Source organism: Porites lutea, chromosome 9 (genome assembly GCF_958299795.1).
Source record: "Porites lutea chromosome 9, jaPorLute2.1, whole genome shotgun sequence".
NCBI classification, from domain to species: domain Eukaryota; kingdom Metazoa; phylum Cnidaria; class Anthozoa; order Scleractinia; family Poritidae; genus Porites; species Porites lutea.
Genome location: NC_133209.1, coordinates 7,137,180 through 7,148,111, shown reverse-complemented (window position 1 = coordinate 7,148,111; position 10,932 = coordinate 7,137,180). Strand labels below are relative to the sequence as shown.

The window sequence follows — 10,932 nt, the reverse complement described above, 5'->3', positions numbered from 1 at the left end:
TGTGATACCTTGTTTCAAGTCAATTTTCCCTGTGTTTATAGAGTACTATTTTAAAGTGATGACGTCATAAAAATGAAGTTTCTAAAATTATGGGATTTGTCAGGATCTGAAAGAACAATGTCCAAGAGGCCTACTTACCAAAAATGAGCATTTCGGGACAAATTGTCTCTGAGATATTAGCCGGTTATACTCAGAAAACTCCATACAAACCCTTCTAAATTGTCTTTGGGTTGATCCAAAAAAGTTAAGTAGGGTTTGTATGGAGTTTTCTAAGCATAACTGGGCTACAATCTCAGAGACAATTTGCCCCGAAATGTTCATGTTTGGCAAGTAGGCCTCTTGGACATTGTTCTTTCAGAATATTCCTGACAAATCCCATGATTTCAGAAAATTATTTCATTTTTATGACATCACACAGTTGCACTTTATAGTACTCTATTCTTGGCTTGCACTCACGTGACTTCCGGTACAACTTGCTATTTCCGTCCGCCATGTTGGTGTTCCAAATACCAATATGGCGGACGGGTGCTAGTCACCAACACGTATATTAAGTCGCGATTTTTTCCAGTTTCGCCTCCTCAAAATGCCAATGTGCCTGATTGTGGGGTGTTCTAGAAAAAGCGGTGGAGCTAGGGGAATCCGCTTGTGTCGAGTTCCAGCAGTTGTGACGAATCAGGGCCCAGAAGTTGAAGAACTAAGCATTGAGCGAAGACGACGATGGATCTCAGCAATAAGCCGCGATGATCTCACAGAGAAAATCTTAAATAACGATAGGGTTTGTGATCAACATTTTCATTCCGGAACCGCAGCTCCTTTGTGGGATCGACACAATATCGACTGGGTTCCTACTCTTAATTTAGGCCATAGCAAATCGGTGAAGCGAAGGGAGCAAAATGAAGCCCAAGAAGCTCGAGCGGAGAGGTCGAAGGAAAGGCGAAAACGACAGGCGGAATTGCAAGAACAAGAACGTTTACTGAAGCTACAGAAATTAAACGAGCCTGGAGTCCCCCTTGCCGACTTTGCTTCTGAGATTGTTGAGATTGAAAGCTTGAATACTTCAGAGGCAGAGCAAGTTCAAGAGGAGACAGTAGACTTGCAACCGGACAAGCAAGTAACACATGACTGCTCTACACAAACAGAGGCTTTTGATCATTTATATCGGTCTGTGGCATCTCTCTCTGTTAAGGACTGTCCACGCACTGATGCTTCTACTCAAACAGAAGAGTTTGACTACTTGTTTACCCATTCATCGACGAGCAAGCCTTTCGATCAGAATTATTTTAGGGATGATAACGCGAAAGTGTCATTCTACACAGGCCTGCCAACATACGAAGTGCTGGAAGCCACTTTTATTCATGTTTCACCTTTTGTCAAACGCCGAACACAGTACCTCTCTTTATTTCAAGAGATGATCATGGTTCTCATGAAATTAAGACTAAATGTTCCACACCAAGACTTGGCCTATAGATTTGGAGTATCCCAGTCAACAGTGTCCAGGACATTTGCACACTGGCTGTTCATTATGGATGTGCGGCTGTCCCCACTGATTAGGTGGCCTGAGAGAGAAGAGCTTTGGAGGACCATGCCTCAGTGTTTTAAGTTTTCCTTTGGTACGAAGACAACTGTCATCATTGACTGTTTTGAGGTGTTTTGTGTAAAACCAACAAACCTCCTAGCCAGAGCACAAACATTCAGCTCTTACAAGCATCACAATACAGTGAAGGTCCTTATTGGCATCACCCCCCAAGGTTGCATTTCATTTGTCTCGGAAGCCTGGGGCGGACGCACCTCAGACAAACACCTAACTGAAAATTGTGGCTTGCTTGACAAGTTGCTTCCTGGAGATTTAGTTATGGCTGACAGGGGGTTCACTATTCATGATGGTGTTGCCCTAAAGCACGCACAACTTGTGATTCCAGCGTTTACGAAAGGGAAAGAGCAACTAGACCCTATTGATGTTGAAAAGACAAGGGGTATTGCACATGTCAGAATTCACGTTGAGCGAGTGATTGGACTTTTACGTAGAAAGTACACTATTTTAGAGAATACCTTGACAGTTGATCTTTTGACATGTAATCCTCATGGGAATCCAGAGGTCCAAGTACCTATGATTGACCGAATTATCAGAGTTTGCTCTGGACTTGTCAACCTGTGTGGCCCCATTGTTCCATTTGATTAGTTTTGTGTCCATAAAATACACGGGGGTGGGGTGGGGGGGGGGCACTAAGGTATGTTTTTGTGGGTATGTGCCACCCAGGTGTCCAAAGAAGCACCCTGTTTTAGAGAGAATTAACATTCAAAATTTTTTAACATCCCTTTCTGGCTGCTGGTAATTTGAAATTTCTGCAGGTTCGAAATACTAAACCCCATTTATCTAGGAAACATCTCTAAAATGGGTGCGCAAAATCACAACCCCATTGGGCGGCACATACTCGTTAAGGTATTTTGGGGAATTCCCAGAGAGAATACACCATAGGAACCCTGCTTTCAATGCTGTACATGTATGTAAAAGCCCTTCCCCTCCCAACAGCACCCCCATCTCTTTATAGAGCCATATTCTATGGTAGTATTTTGGGGGTGGCTGTGGAAAGATGTTTTGATTATGAATTGAAGTCATGACACAAACAAGCGAATGTACAGCCACTGCTTTTAACATAGGATAGTTATGGATATAAAATTATAGTTCACTGCTAAAAGTTCTCAATTCAAATGGTTTGACTTTAAAAATTGATTGCATTACATAGTGTTCATATACGTGGATACATTGCCCGGGCAAAAATGGTGGTGTGTGGGAAATATTTAAGCAATGATAGGTGATAATATTTTCAATAATTGAAAAGATTACCACCTAGCATTACTTAATCTGAACAATAATCCAAACAATAATTGTTTGGAACACTTAAATGTGGTGACATGTTTCCCAAAGAAATTTGATTTTAGATTGTATGGAAAAAATAAGACATCAATTTGTCATAGGATTGGAGTCCCCTCTTAAGGTTCCTCTTGTTACCAGTTCATTAAATGCATTATACATACAGATTGTGCAATTAAAAAACAGCCAGTTCTAATTAATAGGTACGGTAGAGTGCACATTTAAAATGGGACCAACAGACAAATGTAAGATTCTCCTGTACAGTTGTTTATTGGTAAAAAAAGATGTTGAAATTTTTAACAACTATACAAAATGAACTCAAGTGAAATGTTCAGATTTACACCCCTCAAGGGCTGCTAAGGTTCATTAGTGATCAGCATCAATTTTCTCCTTGTAATATATTTTCTTATTTAGAAAAAAGTTTATGAGAATTAAGGATATGATCATCCAAAAAGAATTATTTTGATGTTTTAGCAGCTTCCACTCATAGTGCTAATTAAAGGTCTGGTTTCTTGTACCACAGTTACAAGCTTTCTTGCCTGTTGCAAGGTGCACAGCGAGCCAATCAAAATTAAGAATTTGTTATAAATATGATTAGCTTGTTTTTGTCTTGAGAACCTAATTAAAAGTCACAATGTGATACATGTAGTTTTCATGAAGCTCAATAAACCTTTTATGCTAAAACCTTGTGCTCAGTGAAAAGCCAGGGCTTTAATAATTAAATCACCTATATTTAAAAAGATGGAAATTGTGTCATCGCACCAGCTCTAAGACAGGTCACTAAGTGTAGGCGCATTTTGGCAATGTCATAAGTCATGTCTTGTGGTGTAGATCCTAAAACAAGACTTGTTGCAAAAGCAATGGCGAATACCCCGCAATCACTGCCATTTGTTTGCTGTTGGCAAGGGGCATACTCTAGTTTCTGAAAGCTGTCTGCTAATAGGTCTTTGACCTGATCTTCGACTTCTTGTGAGATTATGTCATGATAAAGACTATCAAAAAGTTTGACTGTTCCGGGGGGACATCCTATTGAGCTGACACACACCCAGTGATCTTGTCCTGTATGCAATAACTGCACAAATTCACCAGAAACTACGCTAAAATTTCTCACTGGACCTAACGTAGGACGTTGAAAACCTTCAATCAGAGGGTTTATTTTCTGCAAAAGTACCTGTGCACTATGGATAATTGCACCGTCAAGCCAACCATGTGGGGACATAATCAGCTGATAATCTTGTTCATCAAGATTTCTAAGTGAATGATATCTTTCAGATTCACAAGTTGTAACTATGGTAATTTCAATGTCATCAGCACTTTCCCCTTCACTGTCAGAATCTCGTGCACTGTACATGTCAAGTTCAATGAACTCAGGTTCACTATCATGGGATTGAGAAGAACAAGTGGTAGTTGTAACTGGGTTTTCCTGACCAGTTGATACTGGAACTGCAGAACTGTCATGAAATGGCTTTGCATTGCTTTTCTTGCAGTTGGTGCATTTCCAGGTGGTCTTGCTGTTGTTCGGCATTTTCTTGTAACCGAGGCATGTCAAGTGAAAAAATTTTCCACTTTGACAATCTTTGCTGTGGCACTCAAGTAATTTGTCAGATTGTTGTGGCACTGCTTGGCAAATACAAACAATGTCAAGAGATAAAGCGCGGCCCATTATTTCTGAAAAATTTTTCTTCATTTTGCTCAAACGCTTAAACTGTGGGAGCCTGCAGCAGTGTGGGCAATACCACCCCTTGGGAAGTGGGGTTGAAATTGCCAAACAAGATAGATGAAATTCAACAAATGGGCATTGAGGGTTCCCACATTTTACAGTGTTTCCATCTGATGGCATTCTGCAAAAGCATATTCCAGCACCTGCTTGTGGCATCTCATCAGACATATCGCACTTTCTTGAGTACCATCTGCCTAAAATTTCAGGCAAAATACATGTTCTCCAGAAAGTGGTAAGTTTTGGCAAAACAGCATTCATGTGACCATGGTCAGGGTAAATTCTTTCTTTCACAATTGTAGCACGATGGGAACTGTCAAAGGCGCAAACAACAAAGTCATTGTACTTTCTTTCTGGTAATGTAAAAAGCTGTTGTTGGACTTGAAAAAAGTAGTTGTGGCTTCGCTTCAGCTGGAATTTGCCCGCTACCTTTTCCAGACAGGAATTCTTTTTCAACACATAACTATCAAAGTCACACCTGTCAATACATAAAGGACATTTCACTTCACCACATCCCAGTCCACAGCATGAGCAAGATACCAGAAAGTCTGGAGTAGCATGAATCCAAGGATACTCTCGGTTGATAACTAACCCACACTGAGAGAGTTTAAAGTCAACATGACTCTTAATCATTTCTGCTTCATAGGCTTTAATCGCATCAGCTTCGTGTTTGCACCCATAAATCACTGCCTTTGTGTTAACTTTAAACAAATTTGGATAACAGATTGACTTAATCAGTGTTTGCGATGGCTGAGCTGGGTTTGTCCGGCAGACTGCTCCACTCACTGATGCACCAATACGACCCGCTCTATGTCGAAAAAATGCTGACCCCTTTGCCTGGTTTTGTGTGTCTCTCTCAATTTGCAAAATTTCTTCACTTGACAAACAAATTTCTACACTAAAGCATTTCTTTAGTAAGTCAGTATATGACAGCTTTAAATTCTCGTCGTCAAAAAGGTCTGGGATTGTTGGGATACTTCTACTTTGTGACACAAACTGGCTAGAGTAAGGCTCGATGAGGCTCAAAGCCACCGGTTTAATTCTCGATTTGTTTAGATTTGCATAGAAGTTGTCCATTTCAGTCTGCGTGGGAACTTGAACGGTCACTTTTCTTCCACTGCCTGTAGAGGATGTTGCTTCTCTGTTTTCGCCTAATTTTTCAATTTTCTCATCCAAATCTGCTTTCAGTTTTCTGGCAGAGGTTAAATTTATGAACCGCATTTTAGCATAAGGAACTTCTTTTACAAATGAGGGTAATAACCACGTACATTTCACTTCGGTGCAGGACAATTTACCGCGAATTCTCGTCCATGCCTCAATGTAAAATAACACGCTTGCTACGTGTGAGCATGATTCTGCAAGCCCTGCTTTGCATCCTAAGCAATGAGCTGATTTGACTGTTCCATCTTTCTCGGCTATCACCCAAACAGAGATCAGAGGGTCATTCATTCGCTGTGAATGTCTCACTTTTCCTGCGACAACGTGCTTTCCGGAGACAATGCAACCTTGAATACTCGTAATGAATCCTGAGACCATGAAGTTGTAGGCCTCCAAACTCTTGTATGTCTTAAACTGCTGTTTGGTGTAAAAACTCGTTTCCAGAACCAGGTAGCTTAGCAAATCCGTCGCTTCGATCGGAGGAAGGCACTCAGAGTTGAACTGTTCATCGGGAATAGTGACCGGATCCACTCCAACCTCGGCAATTTTTTCTAGATATCTTCGTTTTACGTGGTCGTCTAGTTTTCTGCAATACTCAGATAATATTGGAATTTTACTGCAAAGCTCATCGATTGAAGGAACATGTCCCTTTTCCGCAGAATCCATTGTAATTTCGAGTAATTGCACAGCGATGGCATATAAACATATGTAAATTTCACCCGCGGTGGAACACCAACATGGCGGATACCCAAATATGGAAACATCTGTGACGTCACGTGCAAGCCAAGAATAGACACTATATATCTAGTCAGTGTCCTAACCCTAATACTATATATCTAGTCAGTGTCCTAAACTCAGAGTTATTCGGCATTCGGCATTCGGCATTCAGGGTTCAGCGTTCTGCAAAATATAATACCCCTGCCATGATACATGTTCATTATAAAAAAGCATGAAAATAGTATGATGCGTAAACGTGGTCAGTTGCAGCCTTGCTTCTATTCAAAAGATAGCTCACTGAGCACACAACTGTAAATTGACCTGTTGATTTTACTTGACTTGGCAACATTTTTGCATTTGTGATTAATTGTTTTGCCAGGAGAAAGTTCTTGAAAATGCTTCTTTTATTAAGGTGACAAGTCTTTTAGTTTTGAACAGAGCTTCAGTTATTATGATCAACTTAAGCCATGTAATTTCTTAGAAGTAGCTCAGTAGACAGTGAATGACATTAACATTTGCAGACTGGAGACTGCAAACTGCAAGCTGGCACTGTTTATGGACTGTAAGTTGAGTGACACATGTGAAGGTCATCAACAAATAATTGTTTCAAAAGTAGCTGAATTATATCGGATTCCCACACTGCAATCATGTAAAGCAGTTGTAATTAGTTTTAGTTTTTAACTTAAGCTTAACCGATGATATTCTGCGTATAAATAAAAATTTACATACATACATACGCATACTGTATGTATAGATATGTAAAGAGGATTAAGAATGGCTAGAGTTGATAAAGGAGGTAAGTTTAAACTTGAAGGGTTGGTTAATTTAATGAAGTGTTACATAGGCCGCAGTTTAAGAAATCATTGGATCTCCAGATCTCTTTCCTAGCGAGTTTAACGTAGGAAAATAGGTGCTTTTCCTGTCTACACTATATGCTTTTGATAGTGAAATAATTATTATTCACGATAAATGGTGTTTAGATATAAAAGCGTTAAATAAACTGGAAATGGCTTAGAACCTGGTTTTGTTAAACATGGGCTAAACTCTGTTTAAATAACTGGCCCAAAAAGTTTAGGGGATGTTGTTAATACTGTGACATAGTGCTTTGTTTATTTTTATTACTTTTTTCTCTGAAGGTGACTTGTACATGTAGCTATCCAAAAAAGGAAGAAAGGAAGGAAGGAAAAGAATGTCAGCCCCAGGCACCTTTTCTAGAGAGAATGAGGCAGTGAAGCCAAGACTAAAACTTAGTAAATCTAGTAAACCTGAATTTGAGCATGAGGAGTATCAAGCTGCTTCCAAGGCCAATGCGGAGCAGGTATTACTTATTTATAGTAATTAACTTCTCTTCACGGTCATTTAGTGTTTATTAAATGGGTTTATCCATGAATGTGCAAGATAATGAGAATCCTGTGTTCTGATTGGCTACTCAGGAGCAGGCATCGTGGGCCCATCTTATCCGCTTGGGATTCCCTGTGTTGGTTTCACAAGGAAAAGTTCTCTTCGTGGTCATATATTAATAAATCCTTTATTTACCAAGCTTGTTCAGTCAAAATTTTCGGATATTGTTTTTTTTTTCTTTGCATTTTTATTGTCTTGGACTTCGCCTTTGTCATTAAAATAAAATGACTAAAAATTAAAGCTTTTAGCATGAATTGGGCTTAAAAAATAAGACAATCTCACTTGTTTTGGCTTTTTTTTTTAAATGCAACACACAGATCACATTTAGACGTTGTTGATTCACAATCAGTGTCTTCTTTAGACTCAAAAAGCTGAAGGGAAGCCTTAACTGAAGCAGAACATGTTACTGAGTTCTGGTCAGTCAACCTAAGACTGAACTGGTTCAGGTATTAAGTAGATTAGAACACAATCCTGCTACTACACCAGCGTCACCAACCAATAAACAGCCAAATTCGCTGATAAGAAAAAGTGAAGAGAGACTGCTGGCTAAACAGTCAAATTCCCAAAGTGGTAAAGCTCTAAACAAAGTGGATGAGGAAAATGAAAATGGAAAGTAGGTGGAAATGAAGCTGGTTGAACCAAACAACCACCACATTATAATGTTCATTGGTAATTCTTAAAAAATGCATTTTAAAAAATAAAAAGTCAACTTGTTGTTACACTTTTTAAAGGTGGGATATAATTAATTGGGGTTGAATTGAGAATGAAAGAAAGAAGGATAGAAGAGGGTATACAGGTAAACCAGTTAGCTATCCACTAATTGGCTCAGGGCGACCTTTTTGTGGTGGATTGTCTGGTATTTGTACTACCCTTAAATCCAACATTTTCTCATGTTTCCATAATTTTTAGAATTTGCTCTTCAAACTTTTATTGATTACAAATATTCTAATAATCACCAGAAAATTCTCAAAAATTCATTTTTCCAAGAACTTCAGGATGAGTTATTTATTTTAAAATCGAATAACATTTTGAGGAGATTTTCAAGGAAAAGTGCTCGTGTACAATACAAACAAGGCGTTTAACTGTAATCCCCCCTTAGATGCTAAGAGTCTTGCCACATGTATAAGATCATCTGGAACCAAATCATTGGTTGTTGGTAACATGCTGGCTGGTTGAAGAGGAGGGAAATTAATGTTTCGTTACTTAATACAATTGGTACCATCAGTATGTAAACCAACATAACCTTTATTAAACAGGCCACATGAAAATAATGTTATTGTAAACAAGACGTTCATTGTGGACGGGAACGTTTGTCGACACAGTGGATCTAACAGTGCAAATTTTGATAAAACCAGTAAAAGAATAAATAAATAAAAAAATGAAATAATAATAGTTATAATAATAATATCAATAATGACAACAATGTTGGTTCAATTTTGTTTGTGGTTTTGTTTCTTTGTACATTTTTTTCTTTTTCAGAAGGTTGGTGCGTTGACAGATCTGGACAAATTGTACTTGGCAGTGGCTGAAGTTGAAAAAGAGCACTATTTCAATACCCTTTGCTTTGGTCTAGGAATCAACAGTTTAAACGCGTTAGAGAATTACAGTATTGGATCAGAAGACCAAAGTCCTATTATAACATCTACTGAGCTGGCTGACTTAAAAGAAAAACTCAATAACAGGCAATTCAACTTTTATCAACTTGCTCGGGTAAATGATTAGACTGTATAGTATTAATTTTGTTTATTGTTTGTTTTAACCAACATCTTTCTTGCTTTTCCTGTAACTAGGCTAAGACTTTGTAGGGTGTATACGATGCATGCCATATCTGTGTGTCTCACATTCATCTCTTTCACGGGAATATATGAACACACAATTGACCAGCTCCCAACATTAGTGGCTTCGTAGCTTAGTTGGTTAGAGCGTTGCACTGGTATCGCGAGGTCACGGAGTTTAATCTGTAGTATTATTGACTGGTCTACGGTTTTCCACTGTAGTTCCAGGCCATCACGTGTGTAAATTTATTCATATAAGAAATCTTGTCACTCGCACTCTCGGTAGCTCACGGTTGTATTAAAAGCACGTTCGTTGTTATCGTACGCGTTATAATCGAACCTACAATAAAATCCCGTTTAAGTCATGATTTTTTTTCGGGCTTCTTTCGCAATTGTATAAATTGCTTTCACAACTGCGAGGATCATTCTTCATTTGATTCTTCATTTGAGTGGTTAATGTACATGTAATTCTAAGTGTATGAATCATCAGCCTTGTTTTGATGTACAGCTGTAACTGTTAAGTTTTAGATACCGTTGCATTTTAGAAATACAAACGTAGCGACGTTCTTGAGACTTGTAGAGCGAAAGGAATTCCAGTGATCCAAAAACAAGATGTTTCTGTGACCAAAGCTCTAGATGTGGCCCCTTATGCTAGATATGTCTGCGAAGCTCAATGGACAAGGCCCGATGGAGTTCAGGTTTGTGCTATGGTGGCATGAATTGGCACAGCGGAGGTTAAGCGTGTGTCTGGCTCGAGTTAATAATAATATTCTACAGCCTACTTTTTATATAAACTACAAAGGGTCCATAATACCAAAGCTAGGTTTTTTTTTCCAGGAATCTTAAAATTGCCATGTTAGGTGGCTCCACTGGATTTTTTTTAGGGCCAATACGCCCCCCTTACAGCATTAAAAACGTCGCCGTCAACAAGGATATAGGAAAACGATTTTTAGAGCTTCATCAGACAAGATGTTGTTTTGTTTTGTTGACATCAGAGGTGTCTTTACAACGTAATGACATCATTGCCTACTCCGTGTGTTTACTTGCAGTCGCATTTCTCAGCACCTGGAGGTTTCAAAAAATCCATATCGTTAAAGGGTGCTTGTTCCTCCAAAAGCTGCCTCAATGTTTTTGAAGTTTAAGCAAAATCTATGGAAGCGTTACAGCGTACAGCTGGACTAGTGGATTTTGCTATCCAGGGGCTAGTCAGTGAATTCTGTTCTTAACTTGCTCGATGGGCAAATGACTTTTTGGGGAAAATTCAAATTACAGAAGAACTGTAATCAGTCCTG

The 10,932-nt window shown here is 39.0% G+C and overlaps 2 protein-coding genes across 2 annotated transcripts; one reads left to right on the top strand and one right to left on the bottom strand.

Moving 5' to 3' along the window:
• Positions 1-583: 583 nt before the first annotated feature.
• On the top strand, positions 584-2,179 carry LOC140948214 (uncharacterized). Its single transcript, XM_073397433.1, has one exon. It carries the CDS (start codon positions 584-586, stop codon positions 2,177-2,179), a length of 1,596 nt encoding a protein of 531 aa, XP_073253534.1.
• A 1,426-nt stretch (positions 2,180-3,605) lies between these two features.
• Positions 3,606-6,413, bottom strand: LOC140948213 (uncharacterized). The gene has a single exon (XM_073397432.1). It carries the CDS (start codon positions 6,411-6,413, stop codon positions 3,606-3,608), a length of 2,808 nt encoding a protein of 935 aa, XP_073253533.1.
• Positions 6,414-10,932: the final 4,519 nt, after the last annotated feature.

What these genes read in the sequence shown, in the direction of transcription:
- LOC140948214 (XM_073397433.1), top strand. Translation starts at nt 584, where the DNA reads ATGCCAATGTGCCTGATTGTGGGGTGTTCTAGAAAAAGCGGTGGAGCT.
- LOC140948213 (XM_073397432.1), bottom strand. Translation starts at nt 6,413, where the DNA reads ATGGATTCTGCGGAAAAGGGACATGTTCCTTCAATCGATGAGCTTTGC.